The sequence below is a fragment of the Martes martes genome (genome assembly GCF_963455335.1).
Source record: "Martes martes genome assembly, chromosome: 10".
Classification (NCBI taxonomy): Eukaryota; Metazoa; Chordata; class Mammalia; order Carnivora; family Mustelidae; genus Martes; species Martes martes.
In genome coordinates this window covers 79,269,385-79,292,206 of record NC_137898.1, presented here as the reverse complement: position 1 = coordinate 79,292,206, position 22,822 = coordinate 79,269,385, and the positions used below count along the sequence as shown (strand labels likewise).

The 22,822-nt window shown below is 42.6% G+C and overlaps 1 protein-coding gene and 1 pseudogene across 2 annotated transcripts in view; both read left to right on the top strand.

Annotated features, from left to right (window-relative positions):
- MAML2 (mastermind like transcriptional coactivator 2) overlaps window positions 1-18,023 on the top strand; it is a gene marked incomplete at its 5' end in the record, with an annotated part of 343,294 nt that extends 325,271 nt beyond the window's left edge. Inside the window, 3 exons of the mRNA XM_080815310.1 lie at window positions 5,018-5,221; window positions 10,416-10,530; window positions 14,217-18,023. Of these exons, the coding sequence (XP_080671436.1) occupies window positions 5,018-5,221; window positions 10,416-10,530; window positions 14,217-15,226 (1,329 nt within the window). The 3' untranslated portion in view covers window positions 15,227-18,023. The remainder of the gene's footprint in view (window positions 1-5,017; window positions 5,222-10,415; window positions 10,531-14,216) is intronic.
- Window positions 591-1,291, top strand: LOC308351897 (melanoma-associated antigen D4-like; annotated as a pseudogene). Its single transcript has one exon. The product of its transcript is annotated as a melanoma-associated antigen D4-like (transcript).
- Window positions 18,024-22,822: the final 4,799 nt, after the last annotated feature.

Here is a 22,822-nt window from a genome sequence, read left to right as displayed (position 1 = left end):
GATATTCATTAAAAATATTGAAATTCGTGCGTGGATGGATGGATGCACAGGTGACTAGATTAGGCATTAGAAGATCTAGATTTTAACCTTAGAGTTCCAGTAGGTATCATACCACCTAATGGAAATTGCTTTTTTCCTGCGTAAATTTGAGTGAGGGCCCATGTAGGGTATGCGATATGTGCATCTTAGGTTCCCAGATAAATGACAAGCCAGGGATCTTAACCTCAAATGCCTTCATGAGCCAGGCAAGTAATAGAGATGAGGCAAATGGGCAGACGGAATAAACGAAGAAATAGTGGGGACTGAGGCTCACTGGAGGGCACACATTGTGTTTAAAATATGATGGGAGCGTGGGGTGTGCTCAGAGCAGGGAGCCTGAAGAAATGGCTCCTCTGTTTATAACACACCGAACAGGAATCTGGGCTCGCTGTGAAAAGGGGCACAAAATGCGTGGCCTTCCTATGAACAGACACCCTACACATGTCCCGCCCTGCACTTGCACAAGGCTTCTGGATAGGAACAGCAGCCCAAGGCTTTGAAGGCCTCAATCATGGAGGCAGTAGCCCTGAGAGTGAGCATAGATGTGAGGCATGGGCTGGAGGCCCAGGACAGCCCCCTACCCACGCCCCGCAGGAACGGGGGAGGAGCCACCTAGGAGCCGCTTGTGCAACAGGTCTGCCCGGCTGGATGCCAATGTGTATGTTGCACTGAGGTACATGGAATACAAGATGATCCTCGGCAGCCGCCAACCCGAGTCTGAGCTCCTCTGGGGCCTGAGAGTCCTCCACGAGACCAGCAAGATGAGCGCACCAAGAGTCATCACCCAGCAGCAGAACCGAGACCCCGGGAAGGGGAGGCTCGTTTCTTGGAGGCTGTGTATGAAGCATTCAAGACAATGGATGTGGATATTGCTGAGGAACATGCCAGGGCCCCGATGAGGGCCCAAAAGGACATCGGGGATGAAGTTCTGATCGGACAGTGGCGCTGGGAAGACATACAGGTGGAGCTTCTGACATGGTATGGGGATGGAGATTTTAGCAATCGCTGGGCCAGGATTCCTTTTTAGCAATCGCTGGGCCAGGATTCCTTTGGCTTTCTGGGCCAGAAACCACCAGTAGATTCTGAATGGCAGCCGTGCCAACAGAACCACTGGGAGAGTTGGAGTCAGCCCTGGCTCCAATGGTGGGGCCAGCACCACATTCTAGACGGGCCCAGCACCAGCAACACCGTCCAGACCAGAAATGCCACCAGAGTGTCAACTTCTCCGGGATCCAACAATGCTGATGAATGACAGCAGTCACTCACCAAGCCAGGGTGCATCCTCTGACTCCTTCACACAGCACTCAGGGCACCTTCCAAACCTGCCCATCCGAGATGGCATGCATGAGGAAGCTGTCTTTGCCCTTCTTGCTTCCGTTGTGTGCTTTTGTGGTGTTTTCATATTTTTGGTATCCATGTAAGTTGCAAAATTAAGAAAAGAAAAAAACAAAAATAAGATATGATGGGAGCTAAGCACACCGTTATCTGCAATCCACATAGCCTTACGGCATAAGCTTCTTCACAGACATAATTGTTTCTAAAACATCTCTGCCATATACAAAATAATAAAGGAAGAAAGAAGAAAAATATTAATTGCTAAAATGTAACCAAGTACTTACAAAGTGCCTAGAACTGTTTTAAATTTCATCTTGTTTGATTTTATTATATTTTTTTGGATTTTATTTATTTATTTGAGAGAGATAGGATAAGAGACAGAGAGATAAGAGAGGGGGGAGTTAGAAGGAGAAGCAGACTGTCAGCTTTTTACTATCCCAGCATCTCATACCCAACTCTGATCCCTCTTTATCAAGCTCTTCCTGCCCTCCCAACGCAGGGCTCGATCCTGGAACTCCAGGATCAGGACCTGAGCCAAAAGCAGTTGCTCAACCAACTGAGCCACCCAGGGGCCCATGGTTTGATTTTATGTCATGAATATAATTACTGCTCTTTTACAAACAAAGAAGTTAAGGTACAATACTCAGTAAGCATATGTTGCTGCTCTATTAATAAATAATTGGATATTAAGAAATAAAAACCAGGAAAAAAAATGTATCAGGGCCCTGAGCCAAACCCCTAACCCAGAGGAAGGAAGCATCCTTCCAAAAGAGCTTGCATCAGAGAATGGATGACTCCGAGCTCCTCTTCTGACGTCTCCAGGTAGAGGATGAAGGTCATCCCCCGAGTCCATCGGTAGCTCACTCTCAGCAATGTAACTGAGACCTCTGCATTTCTGAAGGAGCCAACACAGCACAGCTTTGTGCCATCCGCAAGGCCTGTCTCCTTTGGTTCACAGTAAACAAAGAAAACAGACTCCTCCTGTGTGTGTGGAAATAATGCAAACCGTTACGAGCCACCGTCACTTACTAAGTGCTTAACGCTGTGTGTAGTATCATTTCCTCTCATTCTCACAGCGACCCCATGAAGTCAGTATTGTTATTGTGCCCATTTTACAGATACGGACATTGAGGCTCATGGAGGTAAATTAACATCTCCCAGATCACTCAGCCAATGAGTGATGGGACTGGGATATGAATTCTAGCAGACTCATCTGCAGGGGTCATGATCTTGTGCACTGTGACAGTGCCAAGAAGGCTGAGAAGAAAAACACATTGAATATTTCTGAGTATATTCATTAACCAGTTTCTTAAAACACAAAATCCTCTTCTCATACTCTTGCACTAAACTTCAAATTATTATATCGTAGAAAAGAGCAGATGGGTTTCTATTCTGGTTGCGGTGGAGAGTGAAGGGCCAGCCACCACCTCCGCTATATTCTCTCGCACTTTGATGTCTCTAGGATCACTTCCGGTCATCGTTACTCTTGTCTGACCCCACCCCCCATCTCCCCACCCCTGTTTCTCCCTGTCCCGGTCTCTGCTTCCTTCGCATTTGTGTGGGCAGACGAAAGATTCAACACTTAGTCCTCCAGGTACTTCCTTCTCAACCTGCCCTCCAAGAGTGCTCAATGCCCAGATCACCCACTGGCATCATGGTAATGACCCTCACGTGCTTGTCTGCAGGCCCATATCCCTAGTGGCTTGTAGGACATGTGGGGTGAACCTTTTCCCCCAAGAACCAAGTTGGATTTAACTTTGAGAGAACTGACTGGGCACTGCATGCAGAGGTGTCTGGGGATGGTTATTTAAAGCTGCACGGAGGATGTGCTTGCCTCAGAGACGGCTCCCATTATTTTTAGCTAACTGGTGAGGAGGACCGCCCCCCTTCCAGACCCCCACAGACTGCCCTTCTTGCCACCACACTCCCTTCCTCATGCCTGATGGAGGATGCTTCCCCGTGCAGAGGGTGCCCAATCAACACGTTCTACACAGGCAGGTGGGTCTGCACACTTCAAAAGTAGGAGCACCTTTTTTCCTCAGCACGTCTCGTCTGAGCTGAGAGACAACAGGGTACAGTGATGGAGGAAGAATTTTGAAGTCAGACAGACCCGGCTTGACATCTTCCTCAACTACTTGTGTGATCTCTGAGCTCATGTTTCTCATCTGCAAAACTGGGAACATAATACTAGTTCCTGCTCATTGTTTTGTTGAGAGGATTAAATGTGGTCAGTCATGGAACGCATTGAGGACGGTGCCTGGTCTCTAATAAGGCTCAGTGTCTGGTCATCTCTAGGATTATTTTGTATCCCTTTGCTTTTGAGGTAGTTGGTGCGCTCTGTAGCCCCAGGAATTACTGAATAGGCCACGTTGCCTATTTCTCGAGGCTGTGGACTTTTTTTTAGCATAGCAGATAACTAAAGAAAAAGAAGGAGATAAAAGAGAAGAGGCTTTCCACAAAAGGAGTGTATACGACTGCTCATCGGGCATCATGAGAGCTGCTTTATCTTTTTAATCTCTTGTAACTTCACACAGTCCAGATGGGGAATGAAAGTAGGGTTTTATTGCTCCCATCATCCAATGTTTCTCAGTGTTTCTCAAAGAGCATACCTTTGACCACTGAGTATTAGAATTTCCTGACCAGGAACCAGGAACCCTTGGAATTTCTGGAGCAAGGCCAGAGCAACCGTTTCCCCAGTGAACATCATCAAAGTGTGAGGACTTTTGACTTAGGAATTGTATCATATCTAAGACTTGGTTCTGTATTTTCTTGTATTTTTACATGCAAGCATGTCATTTCTTCCTTAATTAGATACATTCTTTAAGGTGGGAAGAGTTCTTGTAACCCCAACAGTATACAAGCCTGAACACGGCATTGAGAATTCATGAAAACATTTGGGTAGGTTTAGCTTTCTGCCCTGCAGGGTCAATGCGTTAAGATCGGTGGAGACCTTGAGTTAGAAAAGCAATACCCAAGATAACTACTCTACAATGTTGTTTTTAATCAATACTTTCTCATTGTCGGTCAGGTGTTCTTTTACTGATTGATACACTGAAATTCCTGACTTCCTGACCAGGGAGCAAAATTGACAAGTCTCCGAAAAGTGAAGTCCCTTCCAGGTTTCAGAGTGTTTGTAAAACAGAAACTCACAGGTCTTCTCTTCTTATCACTGAAAGCTTGGCCCCTTCTGACCAAAATGGTTACTCAACTTTTGAACATATGCATTAAAACATAATTTCCATTACAGGATCAGCAATGATATGTGCTAGCTTTAAGGGAAAGGAAGAACTTGTTACTTTATGATGTGTTTGTTCCTGAGCAATTGAGAGGTTTGCCATATGTTTTTATGGTCGTTTTCTTTGAGGTTCCATAAACGCCTTCTGGAATGTGGAGGTTCCACCATCAGAGACATATGGGAGCTTTTCCAGTGCCCTAATGTCATTTACCCAGCGGCTTTGGTTGTCATAATACGCATTTATTTCTCCTACATTTAAAAGGCAGTTCTCTGATCTCCAACTCATTTAAGCATGTTTGATCTTAACAAGATGAAAAATGTTTGGAATCTAAGCTTATGATTTCTGTGCTACATTTTTCTTCTTTTAATTCACAGTAGCTTCCCCTACCTCCTCCTTCTCTTCTTTAGGATCAACACTCTGTGGTCGGCCAGAACACAGGCCCCAGTCCAAGTCCCAACCCCTGCTCAAATCCAAACACCGGAAGTGGTTACATGAACTCCCAGTCATCACTGTTGAATCAGCAACTGATGGGAAAGAAACAGACTCTACAGAGGCCGATCATGGAGCGGAAACAGCAGCTTCTCCTCCAGCAGCAGATGCTGGTCGATACGGTAAAACTCTCTCCTAATGTCTACTGCACGTACCTATTGACCTAACAGGGAGAATTCGTTATTTCCCCTTTCTGGTCACTGCCCTTTTCTCTGTGCCTACTTCGATGAGAGCAAGGAGAGAGTCCTGGCTATAAGAAAAGCTAATTCTATACATAAGTTATCGTGCTGCAGGAAAAAAATTAAAAAGCACTTGATTTACCAGCTGCTGGACAGTTGGAATGCATGGCACCCCACCTAACGAGCCCTGCCCAGCCCAGGAATGTTAAGAACCACCAACATGGGTATTTGGATCAGGCGAAAGGAGCCATTTTTATGCTGCAGCCCCGAGGGACAGAAATCGTGGACAGAACTTTAATCAACTTGAATCCAAACTGATTTTAGAGGTAAAAGGAATTTCTAAAACAGTTGTAAGAGCCAGCATGGAGTTTCAAAACTTAAGATTTGACTTCCAAAATAAAGCATCTCAGAAGGGGGGATGTTTTTAAAGAAAACTGAGGATCTATTTCCAACTTTCACCATAGTTAAGTGACCTTAAAGAAAGGCAAGGTGGTTATTTCCCCAGCAGGACCTAAGCTCTAGCCAGGCTTCACCGTTATCTGCTTTCCCTACCGTGTCCTCAGACATACAGTCAGGCACGGGTTCAAACCCCTCCGGCCTCCGAACGCCAAGTTCTCCAGGTTTCATTTTCTCCCTTCAGACAATTTGGCCAAATGAAAGGAAAAAGGGGCAGAGTTGATAGAGTCAAGGTACACAGAGATGTGACAAACATAATAAAAAATGTTTATACTCAAGGAGCTTTGAAGCAAAAGTCAGAAATCTAGGGTGTGATGGGTGCTATCATTCATTCGGTAAATATTAATGGCTATAAATAAAGGAGACCCTGTCTTTGTCCTTAAGGAGCGTAGAGACCACAGGGATGTGAAATAAATAGGCAAAAGTCAGGTGATTAAATGCTGTGATGTGGTAAATACTAGAAAGGGTTTCAGAGAGGAGGTTTTATCTACTGAAGATCTGAAGGTGAAGTAGGTGATGGGGTGAAGAGGAGGGGAGCTTTCAGGCCGGAAGAACCAGCATATTCAAAGACTCGGGGACAATAACGTATACTGCATGTGATATAGTAGATGGCAGTAGAGGATTAGGAAAATAATTGGCAAGGAGGCCAGAGAGGAGAGGCTAGAGCTTGATAAATTTACATTGTCTGAAAAGCAATAGCAAGGACTTAAAGAATTTGAAACAAGGAAGCGCCAAACTCAGATTTGCATTACAATAAAGTATGAACAGAGTAAGGGAAAAGGTAATGGAGCAAAGATATCATCCAGCCTGGAGAGATTAAGGAAAGTCTCCCAGAAGAGGTACAATTTGACTTTGACTTTGACCTTGAAGACTGCAGGATTCTGATGGATAGAGTAGGTAGGAGGGGCCAGACAACAAAAGGTCCAGCCCAGGTGTGTATTTATTGATGGGTTTGAGATTAAATTCTGAAATATTTCATTCACAATGAATGGGGGGAAATGGGAGGGGGAGACAAACCAGGAGGGACTGTGGACTCTGAGAAACAGACTGAGGGTTTTGGAGGGGAGGGGCTGGGGGGTTGGGTGAACGTCATGGTGGGCATTATGGAGGGCACGTATTGCATGGAGCACTGGGTGTGGTGCATAAACAATGCATTTTGGAACACTGAAAAAATAAAATAAAACAGTATAAATAGTAACATAATCATCCATTTTAATGTCCCTTTTAAGGAATGACAAACGGAATATATTAGGGGTCTAGAGTAGGTGAGAAGAAATAGTGAGGGACGAAAAAGGAATAGTGAGCAATAATACTGGTGACCTTGAGTACTGTCCTAAGGGGTAGGGGTGCCACGGACTAGATGACAAATCAACACAACCAATTTCTTCTGTAAGTCTTCTATAATTCTGGAAACTCCAACTGTCCCACAACTCCTTCCCCCTTTTTTTTTTTTAATCTTTGTCAACTAAATAGCTTAGAAACAAGGGCAGCAGGAGAGAAAAACACACAATCTAAGATTGACTCTCATCATTCCCATCAGTACTTCTCATGTGTTGAATTATAACACGCAGAGGTTGAATTTCTGGATTTTCAGCTCTGATTCAAAGGCAAGGAAATGTGCCCCGAGGATCGTGTCCTGGCACTGGCTGAACTCTCCTTGGGCCCCAGTTGAGTCACCACTGAGACAGGTGCAAAGGGCAGTGAATGAGAAATGGGACTGCTGTTCTTGTGATTTTTATAAACCATTCACATTTCTCTTTGTTTGGATGCCATTGAGGGTGCCTGTGCTTGTTAGCATATCCAGGAAGAAACAGTCTTTGATATGGCTTTACATTAGCATATGCTTTGTAGTCATTTCCAGTCAGTTGGCAAGGCCAGAAAGGCGCTTAAATTGAGACATTTTCTCATGAAAGTGCGTCATCCTTACTCCCTGTTATTCTCTCACCAATGAAGCACAAAGAGGAAAGATGAGTCGAGTCATACGTAAGACTATGGGCATCATGATAACCAACACATTTTGTGCACCTTCTGTGGGCCAGGGGCCACGCCAAGCTTTTTACAGTGGTAAAGGATTAGTCCCTCTGATCGGAGTTATGAGGGAGGTCCTAGATTGATCTACGTGTCAGATTTTGAGATGGCAAAACTGAAGCAGGACAGATAAGCACAACAGAGATTATTTCTATAGGGGGTTTTCAGGTCCAGGTTATTGGGTTAAATTACTGGGTCCAAGATCACGAGGCATTAGTTGAGAAGTTCAATTTCACATTCGGCAGAAGTAGTCTCAGAGATGGCCTGTGAGTTTACACTTAGGCAGAATGGGGCGGTCATCCTCTTGCACAGAATGGAACTGGGAGCAGTCTGCCTTCCGTGCTGCAGTCCGGTCTTGGCTACTCCTGAGCATGCAGGATGGCACAGCCATTCCCATGAATAGTCCATATGCCAGGTCATTACATCTAACTCACTGGTGAGCAAGCAGTTCAAGAAACTCAGGTTTCCAGAGATGTGTTGTTAACCCTCGGAACAATCTAATTTAGCCCTCGGGGAAATAAAAAGTCAGTAAGTACATTGAATATACATAAAAATAAGTTCAGATTTGAGATCTAGTCCTTAATGGGGAACCAAGAGCCTGATCCTGTCTCTATCTCTATCTTTGTCTCTGTCTGTCTCTCTCTCTTACACACACACGCATGTGCACCCATGCACAAATCCTATTTACTTCAATATAAACAGCAGAAACACCTACTGACATAAGAAAAAAAATGATAGATGCTTTTGGAAAAAGAGAAGAATTCAGAAAGTCCCATGCTTGGCAAAAAAATTAAACTTGTCAGCTCGCACAATATTTTACAATAGGCAGGGTAGAACATCACCGCATTTAGGTTCATGGAACATCTCAAGCTGTTTCTTAAACATTTAGGGTTTAGGCAAAACCATAAAGACTTTCACCAACCACTTTTTTCCTTCATTTGTAAACCCATATTTAAAAGAAATGTAATCCATATGTTTCTGATTCATTTACACTTAGCTCATCAAAATCGTGTTTTTTACAAATTACTTGATGCCCCAAAACCCCTGTGAGTCTTTCAAGTTTTTTTCTTAGAAACAAAAATTTGAACTTGGTTTGTTGTTGTTTTAAGGAACTGAGAAGTACATGGTTCAAGTGGGATCTTGGGAACTTGGCCAGTGCACATTTGGCCTCCATCTAATTTATCCCTCTATCTTTACACAGTTTTCTATTTATTGATTGTTCTCTTTCTACCTATGCCAGTTATGTCTATCTTTGAAAATGGAGGTTGCTTTGGGGTGCATACAATGCTACAGTAAAGCAATTCTAAAAACTTCCTGATCCATGATGAGAAAGATTGATAAGAGTCCAGATTGATATGATGCTCTCAGCCGGGCCATTTTTGCTTTTGTCAGACGTGAACCGTCTGCTAGGATACCAAGCTCAGATGGGATTACTTGGAGACCATGATAAAATGAGACACAATAAGGCTGCTTTATAATTTGATCCAAATACAGACACAAGGTCACTCTGTAACCCACAAAATACCAACCCCCCCCTTTTGCTAAGTGAGCAACGGCTCCTTCTTTACTCAATGATAGAATCAACCTCACTTTGACAGCTTACAACCTAGAACAAATCATGGCCTTCTTAGACCCTCCCTAAATCATCCAATCAACACTCAAATCCTAGGATAGGTTCTTTCTAAGCTCTAGTGCTGAGGCACCCCAGGGTTCCCCCATGATGTGCGTTCTCCCTTGCTGCAATGAGTAGTAAACCCAGCAGGTGTGTTCCTGGTGGTCTTTGACTAAAGGCATTGAAAATATAAAAAGAATGTACCTATTTCCTCTCTTAGCTCCCAAACTCACCTATTCTAGAGATCTAAAGGTGGCTGATTCCAGAAGGAAGAAAAGAAGGGGGCCTAGGAGACTTCTGTGCTTTGAGAATGGAGCACAGAGAAACAGGGAAGCAAATACTGTATTGTGTGGCAGGGAAAGGACCAGAATCTTTGAGTCAGGATTCGATTTCTGTTCTAGCACTCTGATCTTTGGCAAGTTACTTGGCCTAAGGAAGCTTCCATTTCTTCATCTATTAAGTGGAAATAATTACTCCTATTTCAAGAGTGATTTTAGAGGGGGAAAATTGAGTAATATGTGTATAGTGCCCCCACCAATCCTGATAGATTATCCCCTGGCATCTCCTCCTCTCTAAGGTTGCCAGATTTAACGAATAAAAATATATAATTTCCAAGTGTTCTGTATTTTCTCTGGCAACCCTACTTCTATGCCAGCCACACTCCATGGGACCAGAATTAAATAATAGGTACCAAAGCATCTCAGGTGTGCTACAAAATAAAACTAGAAACACCATCTCAAAAATCTTAGGAATTTAGCTCTCCCTGAAATCTAATTGCAAAATAAAGAAAATGAGGTTAGTTGCTAGACCCAAAACACACACTGAGTGTTAAGGAGAGTTGGAATTATACTTCCACGCAGGAGATTTATTGAAATTGAAAAGACCTGTCTCTGAAGTAACACTAGTAAATAAGGTATATGATTCACAGCTACGGCTGCAGAGTTGTTCTTGCAGACTTACTTTTTTGAATGACAGTCTATAAATGTTTACAAGTGGGAAAGGAAACATGCAACTTAATATGTTTTTATTTGTGTTTTCAAGGAGAAGATTGCTCCGCAGGATCAGATAAATAGACATTTGACAAGGCCACCCCCAGATTACAAAGACCAAAGAAGAAACACAGGCAATATGCAGCCAAACGCTGCTCAGTATTCTGGTGAGTATTCTTGAAAATCAGTAAAAATAGGGAGTCCTGGGTGGCTCATTCAGTTACGCATCTGCCTTTGGCTCAGGTCATGAGCCTAGAGTCCTGGATCAAGCCCCACATTGGACTTCCTGCTCAGTGGGGAGTCTGTTTCTCCTTCTCCCTCTGCTTCTCCCTCTCCCTCTGCTTCTCCCTCCCCCTCTGCTTCTCCCTCCCCCTCTGCTCCTTGCCCCTGCCCGTGCTCTCTCTCTTGCTATCTCTCTCTCTCTAATAAATAGGTAAAATCTTGTTAAAAATCAGCAAAAATCATAACTGTAGAAGAAAAAAAACTATTCAGTTTTTAACATATCCTCCTCTCTTGCCTCATTTGGAAATATAACATCTTTCTTAGAATCCTGCACTAGTTCCCATTTAACTTTCAGATCAAGATGGAACTTGAGTGGTTTTTAGTCCTTTCTTCATTTCCTGCTGATTCTTGTCTCTATTCACATATTTCACTGCCCTTCAAATTACCTCTGAGAGTTCAAGAGAACTTAAATATTTTCTAACCCCTCGGTTTGACCATTCTCCTCCCATCAAGGTATCCTGACCCAGATCATGTAAGGTAAGCAGACATTCCTCTCTCTTGGAACTTGCATGAAGCCTGATCCACTTATCTCCACTTGTCCTCAGCATGGCTGAAAGACAAGATGGAAGTTCCTTTGGAACATGGCTTCTTACACCATGGCCTATCGGTGGGTTCAAGGGAAGCTTGGAGTTTTGGAAATATAATACAAAATTCAACGTGGGTGTTTGGGCTTTTCTTTTCCCGTTCATATAAAAGAATCTCAAGGATAGCAGCCTCAGGCTGGTTAGGTGGCTGTACTGTGTTGTCAGGGGTCCAGGCACCTTTTGTTTTTCTGCTACACCTTCTTTCACATGGAGCTTCCTCCCTAAGGGTTGCCTTGAGACCAACACACCACCATTCTCCACATCGTATTCCAGGTAGAAGGATGAAAGAAGGGAAGAGGTAGAATGCCCTCCCAAATGAGTCAGATTCTCTTTTTAAAAGAAGCTTCTTGAGGGGCACCCGGGTGACTCAGTCGGTTAAGCGTCTGCCTTTGGCTCAGGTCGTGATCTCGGGGTCCTGGGATCAAGCCCTGCATCGGGCTCCCTGCTCAGTTCAGCAGGCTCCCTCTCCCTCTGCTGCTCCCCCTGCTTGTGCACGCGCTCTCTCTCTCTCAAATAAATAAATAAAATCTTAAACAAAAACAAAATAGGTTTCTTGGACTCTTACCTAGTAACTTCTACTTCTAGCCAGAATGTATTCATCTGGATCCCTCCATCACCAAGGAAGCTTGGGAAATATGGTTTTACAGCTGGGCATATTGCTGCAAAATCAAGGGTCTGTTTCTAAGGGAGACAGGGAGACTGGACGCTTGGTAGGCACCTGCGAGTCCGTTTCAAAGTACACATGGGACTTTTCCTAAGGGTGGATCCTTGGCATCCAGTTGCCAATCCCCAAATGGATAAGAACTAGTACTCAGAGCATTGTACTTCCCATGTCTTCTGAGAATGAAATAAGCGACAAGCACAACACAAACTCTTTTTGTCATTTTCTGCTTTAATCTCAGTGCAATGATAATCACCTTGCCCAGATGTTAACATTAGAAATGATGTATGAAAAGCGCATGGAACAATTTTTACCACATGTTAGGAACTTCTAAATACTAACTGTGATTACTATTTTGTGACCTTTATGGAAATTCTGTCTATTGTGATTGTTTGAAACTATTGCTCTCCTCTTAAACCTTCTCAGGGCATTTTGTCAAAATAGAGGGCACCTACAGGGAATGATTAAACCTTTAAATCTGGGGCGCCTGGGTGGTTAAGTTGCTTAAGCGTCTGCCTTCAGCTCAGGTCATGATCCCAGGATCCTGGGATCAAGTCCCATGTTGGGCTTCCTGCTCCGTTGGAAGTCTGCTTCTCCCTCTGCCTCTCTCTCTCTCCCTCTGTCTCTCCCGCTCTGTCTCTCATGAATAAATTTTTTAAAACCTTAAAAAAAACCTCTAATTTTTTTCTCATAGCACTTTCATAGTGTCCTTTCCCTTCTGGTGAAACCCTTAGATACCAAGATGCTGTTGCTTACCGTTATCAGCTGTCTGTCAGCTTTTTACTATCCCAGCATCTCATACCCAACTCTGATCCCTCTTTATCAAGCTCTTCCTGCCCTCCCAGGGCAGGGCTGTGTGCTCAGTCTGGATATACAGGGAGATACAAGAGACTGTTCCTGCCTTTGAGGGGTCCGTAGTCTAGTGGGAGACATATTAAAACAAACAGCAAGGACTTCAGCCTGTCAGGCTGTATGCCATGCTAGTTATCCCCAAACAGTTCCAGGCTTCCCTAGAGCTACAACTACAGCCATGTTCTTCTCCTACAATGCTGTTTTGATATTTCCGTGTGTGTCCCATTCTTGTTTCTTAGTATTTCTGATTCTCTGGGCCTCCCTGCATCTGTGCAGGGAGAGTACTTTAAAAGAGTATCTTTCTCCAAGTTACATATTTAATTCAATCTCTCATTTACTCATTCATTCATTCAATATCAAGCAAATACCTACTTTGCACTCCACTAGACTTAGAGAATAGGACAGTGAACCGAACAGGCAAAAATGCTTTCCCCCATGGAACTTAGCATCTACCAAGCCCTTACTTTTATCTTTCTGACATTCCATTTTTGCTTCTCAAGATGTCTCTCCATGATGACTTTGATTGCCCAAGTCAGGAAGGTTTTAACGTGTTGACTCATCACTGTCTGATATGTGGTGCCTCCCGAAAGGGCAGCCTACAATTGATGGTTCCACTTTGAGGTTCCATGGATTTCCCAATGCAAAAGCTAAGTGCTGAACAAAAGCTTCCAAGAGCAAATCCTGCTGGAAAGAGCAGGCTGGAGTATCAGGCAAAGCTCAATGAAGGAGCTTAGACTTTGGCCTGAGCTTTGAAGGAAAAGTGGGGTTCAGGAGTAAAGAAGGGCATCACATGAAAGGGAACTGGCATGAGCAAAGGTGGCTTGTGGTATGTGGATAACAAAGCAATAGTAACTCTACCTCCTGGGACAGAGGGTTTTCCACGTGGAAATCATCACTGGAACATGGACACCCTGAATTCCAGACGTTTAAGGAGATGGGAATTTTCCCTTTGGACACTTGGGGGCCACTCAAGGAAGCTTCTTGAATGGGGATGATGCGGATGAATAAGTGGACATGGTGTTCAAGGCCAGAGGTGCGGAATATTAATCTAGCAGCCATGTATAGGATTCTTCCACACTTTCTTATTTGGACTCTGGGGTAACCAGTAGCCTGGATTGCGCAGCAGCTGGTTAATCAAAGTTCTAGTCTTTGGTCTTGGAACAGATAGAGCTAATTCAAAATGAGAGAAAGATTGACTATCACCTCCCCTCGGTGACTCCAGAAGAGGAGTAAAGTAAAACCTAAAAGCTAGAGCCATTTTATGCCCTTTTCTCTATATTATATAAAATCTTGACCAAGGGATGACCTAGGGGATACTTGCCTCTCAAAGCTGTCTTACTCCTTTTATAAAAGATGGCATGATGGTTATTTCTATTTGTTTTATACCTGAAAACAGTTTCAGAGTGGATAAGTTATTGCAAATTGCTATAAAACCTGTGGTTATGAACTAATATAATTATCTTCTCTTCCTCAGGTGGCTCATCTACCGTGAGTTTAAACTCTAACCAGGCTTTGGCAAACCCAGTTTCCACACATACCATTTTGACTTCGAACTCCAGCCTCATGTCTACTTCCCATGGGACAAGAATGCCATCGTTACCCACAGGAGTTCAGAACATGGGGATGTATGGAACTCTGCCTTGCAGTCAGCCTGGCACGTACAGCGTCCCTTCAGGAGTGACTCAGCTGACCCAGCAGAGGAACCAACTGATAGCAAATCAAAACAACCCTCTGATGCCACGGCAACCTACCTTAGGGGCAAGTAATAATAATAACGTGGCCACTTTTGGAGCTGGGCCTGTTAGCAATTCACAACAACTAAGACCAAATTTAACCCATACCATGGCCAGCATGCCAGCACAGAGAACGTCAAACGTAATGATCACATCCAGCTCAACAACACCAAACTGGGCCTCTCAAGAAGCAACAACCAAACAGCAGGAAGCCCTGAAGTCCACGGCGGTCCGCTTCTCCACAGGGACGCCTGCAGCCTATACTCCAAACCAGTCCCTGCCACAGGCAGTAGGCAGCCAGCAGTTTTCCCAGAGACCAGTGGCTCCTCCTAACCAGTTAACACCAGCGGTGCAGATGAGACCCATGAACCAAATGAGCCAGCCATTAAACGGACAAACCATGGGTCCCCTGAGAAGTCTGAACCTCAGACCCAATCAGCTCAGCACACAAATATTGCCTAATTTGAACCAGTCAGCAACAGGGTTGAGTCAGTCGAGGACAGGCATAAGCCAGCCGCCATCCCTGACACCAGGCAGTTTCCCTTCACCCAACCAAAGTTCCAGGGCTTTTCAAGGAACCGACCACAGTGGTGACTTAGCTTTTGACTTTCTCAACCAACAGACGGATAACATGGGCCCTGCCCTGAATAGCGATGCAGATTTCATTGATTCCTTACTGAAGACAGAGCCTGGTAATGACGACTGGATGAAAGACATCAATCTTGATGAGATCTTGGGAAACAATTCCTAAAGGAGAAGAGGGAGACAATTAATGAACTCCACACACTAAAAGGCAGTATTTTACAAGGACGCTGTAAAGGCCAAACTCTTGACTTTGAGTTGGACTACATGAAGATACCTTGGCTTACACATGGAAGCAGAAAGTAACTACAGTGCTTGGTTCAAATGGTTGTTTTAAGTCTCCAACCCGAAAGTAAAATCTTGGGATCACTCTTCCCTATCTAAACTCCAGGACACAGTATCCAGTTTGCCCAAACAGAACTGTGATGTTGATGTGTAATCAGTTGTGTAAAATAGGCTTCCCGAGCTCCTTTTCTCCCTGAAAGAAAAGTAATAGAGCTTGTCGCTTGTTAAACTCCATGTCATACGGAGGTACCAGTTCCCAGCAACAAGCAACAAATTCCTTCGTTTGCTCTAATAGGTAGTCAGTGTGGTTTAATCTTCCCGCTCTTGTCTTTTCCTTTAGGTTTTCCTAAAATGTCCAGGGTAGATTGGGATGTTATAGGTTTGTTTGGAGTAACCAAACAGTGCTGCAAGTAGAGGAGAGCCTGAGAAACTAGAGAACATCCCGTGGATCATAGAGTTTCTTCCCCAGATTCACCTCTCACTTGGTCAGTTTTCCCACATACGCCATACTTCAGCAACATGCCGTGTCCAGTGATGAGATAAGATTGCAGAGCTCTCCAACTTTATTTGGGTTTCCACAACCCATTCCCGAGTCCATTTCCAATTTTTAGATACAATCACAACTTGTCCTAATCATACTGAAATATTGGTGCATACCTGTCTGCATCAGATTTCACTATTTCAAAAAGAAAACATCCCAATGGACATGGCTACAAAGGAGATTTATCTAGCCACAGATAACCTGGGGTGTTGCTTATTGTGATGATGCCTGCTGTTAGTTCCCAGGTTGAGTGAAATTAAGCCTTGGCTTTCCTGCTTATTTTGATGACCAGAGACTGATTTGTAAGGAAACAGAGAGAAGAAGGTATCTTGTTTTGATTGGAGATAAGAAACAGAAGATCAGGACAAGAAATGGTGGGTATGGTTGGGTACAGATCTATTTGACAGTGTTTGAAGGAAAGCATAATTGAGAGAGAAAACAATCTGTCCTGATTTGGGCATATTTGGGTGAACAGCTAAAGAGAATGTGATCCGTTCCAGTAGCAATGTATCCATTCTTGGCTCCCTGATGTGATGTGTCATCACCACATGCTAGATGGACCTGCATATCCAGGTTTTCTCCCTCAGGGCTGAGCACTGTATCAAACAAAGAGTTTTTGTTGAGTCCTGTCACCTCAGAACCCACACACAGATCAGCTATAAAACGGAGAGGACGTGTGCTGATTTGGAATGGATGCAAAATATCACTATCATTTTCCTCATTACAGAAGAACATAAGTTATCTTCAGCCTTTTTAGGTATACACCCGCATAGTCAATTATCAGGTGTTATTTAACTGGACTCATTTAATAACTAAGTCTTTCAATATCTGTTCTAAAAAAGATCATAATTTGAAAGTTCTACAAAGCCCTCTGTCAACCTTTAAACTGTCTAGAAGCACTCTTCTTCTTTTACACAATACCAACGTCACTGGCCCGGAATCTTTTCTGTGCTAGGTTGTAAATATGAATAAATGACTTCTTTTGTAAACTTTTGTAAAGAATATTTTGGTAGAAATACTTAAAACATATTCTTTGGGTTATATTTATACATATGTGAAATAAATATACTATCAAAAGGTTATATTTTATACAAAAAGTAAATTGTTACCTTTTGTATGCTAATATACAAAGTTTTGTATAATATGATGGTTTATTTTTAGCTCTACACTTAAACCGTAAGAGGTCAAGTGGGAACTTTTAAAAACTATCAAGAGGCTTGTGTGACAAATTTATATTCTGAAACCTCAAGAACAAAGCATTCCAGGTTTCAATTTTTTCTTTTTTTTTCCTCTCCCAAATTATTTTTAAACCTTTAGTTCTTTTGTCTTATTTGATCCTACTGCTGTGCACATTGTATTGGTCCTTGTTGCATGTGGTCTACTGTGTGTTTTCCCATTTTATAAAACAGTGTTTCTCCATGCAAAAAAGGAAAAAAATATGTACATATAAACACTTTTATTTTATGACTCCTCCATGTTACTGTACATAACGGCCAGCACTTCCCAGTTACACTCCTGTGATTCAGCTCTTCTCTACCCTAACATAAGTAGTATGTTTTGTAGTAGCTATCAAATTTAAGAGATAAAGCAATCAGAATGTTTGGATTTTCTTCTATCTTAATGTGAATTTCATAATTAATGTCTATTTATTCAGCTATTCATTAAAATACAGGATTCTTTGGGGAAAAAATGGTGTAGTCTATAGTTTCTGTTTTTTGGCAGCCTATGACCAAAGATGATGTAATTTTCCTGAAAGCTGAGATGATGACAATTTGATAGACAGAATGTGGCTAAAACATTAAGATTTACAATGTAAAAGCTATTGGAATCCAATCTCCCATTTATAGAGATACCAGATTACTTAATTGTTGGCATTGTTTATCATTCTGACATATTATTACAGGAGGTAGAAGTCATTTTTCTTATTTTTTTTAATTCAAAGACTAGAAAGCAGTTTAGGCAAATAATTCATTCTTGGCTTTGTGTTAAGCCCAGTGAAGATAAATAACCCTGCTCTAAGTGAATGCACTAATACTACTTGCATTACTGTAACTGCACCCATGACTGTAAAGATTTCAACTTGTAAAACAAGGATTTTGTATTGTGTGTAATTTCATGTGTTAAAAAATAGTTTTAAAACATTCGGAAGTGGTTCTCTTGTATGAAATCATACTTTCAGTCACCAACAATATTGTTGCTATATCACAGAAAGTTCGGAGAAGTACTAATAGTGATGGGCAGATTTATTTTCTGGGAAGCTTCTCCTACTAGTGAAATGTTGCCTAGTCTCCTCTCAATGTTCGTTAGTCCACTTAAAAGGTTTGTATTAAAATCCTGTATGGACAGCACCACGAAATACCGAAGACACACTCCCTAAGCCTCAGGCATGGTGGGCCTTTGCCTGGGCACTTGTTCAGGCCAGTCTGAGTGAACACAGGGCCAGGTAAACACAGCTTCAAGGGACCGCATTTACACATTCCTTCTTGAGAGTCAAAGAGGTTAAGAAAAAGGTGGGAGGAGGTGATGGGAATCGTTCCTACCAAAGTTCTTGCTCCCCTGTTGAAGTATGTTGCTGCTGTTCCATTGTCCCTTCCCCCCTGCCAGAAGGATGTGTGGCATTATCCTCTTTACTCGTGTTATTCATGGAGCAATGATAAAATTGACATTCTGTAGGGTCCCTGTCCAATGACTCTGGAAAGTTCGATAGTAAAGAAAGAAAATCAACATTGATAAAAATAAAGAAAATACACACAAATTAAGAGAACGAAATATGTAATTCTAAAATTGCCTATGAATCCCAGTATGTACCCATGGAAGTAGACTTGAGAGAAGAGATGAGAGAGTAAAAACAAGTACAAATAAACCAGGAGCTCTGCTCCTTCCCATGCTGTTGACAAAGGCAGTTCAAATTCTTAAATATTTTACCTATTTCCATTTGCTGTCTCTGTAACTATAGTTTCCTCACCCAAAAATGAGAACTTGGGGCTGAAATAGCTCCATATTCCTTTTCAACTATAAAATTCTGATTGTTTTTTTCCCAAAGCTAAATAGAAAATTAACCACAAAAAAACCCCTCAAATAGCATTATAATTTTTAAACTAGAGAAATCACTGTTCAACCTTTTGAAAATCTTCAGGTTTTCAGTCAACTTTACATCACAAAGCAGCCACCTCCTTTAAAATTAAAACAGGAAGGAGAGAGCTCCTCATAGTGAGCTATAACTAGACTGTTCACAAACAGGCAGTGTCGATGATGAGCCCACCGACCAAATACAAATCAAGTCCTAAAGGTTGAAAGCTGGAATGTGATATTAAAATGTCATTTTCCTGTGAGATCATAGAATTTCATGAAGAAAACTTTGCCTGCTAGGAAGGAGGAAACCAGTACTTTGAATAGTGTCCGCCATGGGTATGTATTAATGAACGTTTGTGAGTTTAAATGACAGTGTAACATCTTTTAAATATACGTTCTAAGTTGCTGTAATAGTACAGGTAGTGGCCTAGGACCAACTTCATTGGCAGCTTTAACATAACTAAAACATTGTATCATGGGAGTTAACAAAGCACACTGACTTTAGATTTTTTTTTTTTAAAGATTTTATTTTATTTGACAGAGAAAGAGAGATCATAAGTAGGCAGAGAGGCAGGCAGAGAGAGAGAGGAGGAAGCAGGCTCCCCACTGAGCGGAGAGCCCGATGCGGGGCTCGATCCCAGGACCCTGGGATCATGACCCGAGCCAAAGGCAGAGGCTTTAACCCACTGAGCCACCCAGGCGCTCCCTGACTTTAGATTTTTAAAAACAAATGCTGTAGTCACTGCCTTGCATGCAGTAATAATAAGAGGATTGGGGCACTTGGCTGGGTCAGTTGGTGGAGTGTGCGACTTAGGGTGGTGAGTTCAAGTCCCATGGTGGCTGTAGAGGTTAATTAAAAATAACATCTAAAAAGAAGAAGAAGAAGAAGAAGAAGAAGAAGAAGAAGAAGAAGAAGAAGAAGAGGAGGAGGAGGAGGAGGAGGAGGAGGAGGGCTTTTGTTTATTTACAGAAATAGCCTTTAAGTTCTCTTTTAACCAAATTTAAGTCATCTTCAGCTCCAGGATATGCATGAGCATACTTTTTTAAGAATAATATTTAGGGTTCTTTCTGCATATGGGAGGGAAAGAAGAAGGAAAAGAGAAAGAGGGGAAAAAAAGACATCTCAGATAGGCTTAGGGAAAGAATTCATTGGTTGACACAACTAAAAAGTTTACAAGGTAGTTCTGGGTTTAGGCACAGCCAAGTCCCGCAGGTAAACCATGTCATCAAGAATTGGCTCTTTTCTCTTTCTCACCTTTGCTTCCCTGTGCCTTGATTCCATTCTCAGGCAGGCCCAGCTGTCATGGTGGCAAGACGGTTGCTGAAAGCTCCAGGCTTACATCCTCACAACTCCAAGTCCAGCATAAACAATAATGAATGCTTTCCTTTCAAGAAATTGAGCTTTGCATCTCAACAAGCTTTGATTTGGCCAAGAAGAATCAGTGTTCTAATTGGCCAGGACTGAGTCAAATGCTTTTCCCTGGAGGCAGAGTTAGTGTTAATACCACCAAACCATATGAACTCAGAGTGGGAAAGAGGTGATTTCCCCAAGGAAAATCAGGGTGCTGCTGTCGGAGAAAAAAAAGAAAGAAGGAAAAGAAAGAAAAGAAGGAAGGAAGGACAGGAGGGAGGGTGAGAGAGACTGAGGGAGCAAGAGAGAAAGAGATCTAAAATAAAACCACAAATATCTATTGTCCCTTTCTAGCTGTTCGAATTCCACACACACTGTTTTTCCAATATTTTCAGTTTCCAAATGTCACTAACCCAAGCACTCACCTCCTCCCCATAAGGAGGCAATTCCGTCGCACCTACGTGAGGTAAACTCTTCTCTGTTGGGTCAAGATGAACCAGCAATCCAAGTCCAAAAGATGTTTATTTTTCCCAACGTATCCAAGCGGAGAGTGAAAGAGGTAATAATGAGCTCTATTTGAAAGACACACTAACATGTGTCGATCACTTCCTACTGAACAAGAAGAGTAAAGACTATTTTGTCCCTGGCTTTCAAGTCAATGACCTGGAGAGGAGAAGTATTAAAAACTCCTGTCCCTGGCTTTCAAGTCAATGACCTGGAGAGGAGAAGTATTAAAAACTCCCCTCTTTCCTCAGGAAGCATGCCAGCTGCATTTTACAATGGGAATAATCACCCCGTCCTCAGGGAGTATATTACATTCGGTGCTGGGGAGGGGCCCAGGGAATCAGACTTGAGTTCTCAAGTTCCAATCATATCTCCTGCTATGAATCCCATCTGTTTGACTTGGCATGCAGTACTTTTAGCCTAGGACTGAGAATTCACCTTTTCAAAAAGTATCCCTGGTTTTTAGTTAGGGAAACAGAAAACCACTTTAAATGGTCGAAGTGTCAGAGAGATTTTAATGCAAGGCATAGGTTACACGGGTGACGGATGAGCTGAGAAGCCAAATAAGGGATGGTGAGGCCGTCATCCTGAGATGAGCAAAAGCAGGAAGCCACTAAGACTCCTAGGACGGAAGAACAAAATGACAGGGGGCCAGGCATCACGAAGCAGACGCTGCAACATTGGCTGGCCTCTCGTGTAGGGGCCAGATCTGGTGAGCAGTTTCAGTCGCGGAGATGCCACTGATGACAGAGGGGGAGCAGAAGGAATACAATTTGTCCCTCCTCTCTTCTTCCACCATCCAGGCAACACATCTCACTGACTGAACTCATAGCTGACCCAGAAGGTGGGGGAACATAGCCTGGAGCCTTACATCTCAGGCAAGAAAAGGGAAAGGAATGAATCTGCCAATAAACAGGACCAGATCTGACACAACATGCCTGCGGATTTCTGGGTCTCAGCCATTTTGGATTGCCGACCTAGAGCAAAAAGCAGATTTCTTAGCAAAGCCCGATTTTCTTCCCTACCTGCTTTCAGATACATTAATTTCAATCTAAATCTGTCTACTTATTATAAAATGGCATCAATTAGGAAACTGTCCAATTGCAAGTATTTGAGAACTCAACTAACAGACATTTAAAAAAAGAAAGTTTTCGACCCAGCAATTGCACTCCTGGGTATATATCCTAAAGATACAAACGTGGTGCTCCGAAGGGGCACGTGCACCCGAATGTTTATAGCAGCAATGTCCACAACAGCCAAACTGTGGAAAGAGCCTAGATGTCCATCAACAGATGAATGGATAAAGAAGAAGTGGTATATATACACAATGGAATACTATGCAGCCATCAAAAGACATGAAATCTTGCCATTTGCGACGACGTGGATGGAACTAGAGGGTATCATGCTTATCGAAATAAGTCAATCGGAGAAAGACAACTATTATATGATCTCTTTGATATGAGGAAGTGGAGATGCAAGGCGGGGGGGGGTTAGGGGGAGGTAGGAAAAGAAAAAATGAAAAGATGGGATTGGGAGGGAGACAAACCATAAGAGACTCAATCTCAAGAAACAGACTGAGGGTTGCGGGGGGGAGGGGGGACGGGAGAGGGTGGTGGGGAAATGGACATTGGGGAGGGTATGGGCTATGATGAGTGCTGTGAAATGTGTAAACCTGACGATTCACAGACCTGTACCCCTGGGGATAAAATACATTATATGTTTATTAAAATAAAAAAATTAAAAAAAAATAAAAAAAATTAAAAAAGAAAGTTTTTTTGTTTTTTTTTAATAATTTTTTAAAATTTTTTATAAACATATAATGTATTATCAGCCCTAGGGCTACAGGTCTGTGAATCACCAGGTTTACAGCACACTTCACAGCACTCACCATAGCACATACAAAAGAAGGGTTTTTAAGAAATATTTTACTGACTCCTAGAAACACGTTTTTCAAATTTTCTTGTTTATGAAATTAAGTTATCATTGACAATGAAGTGAAAAGAAAGCATTAT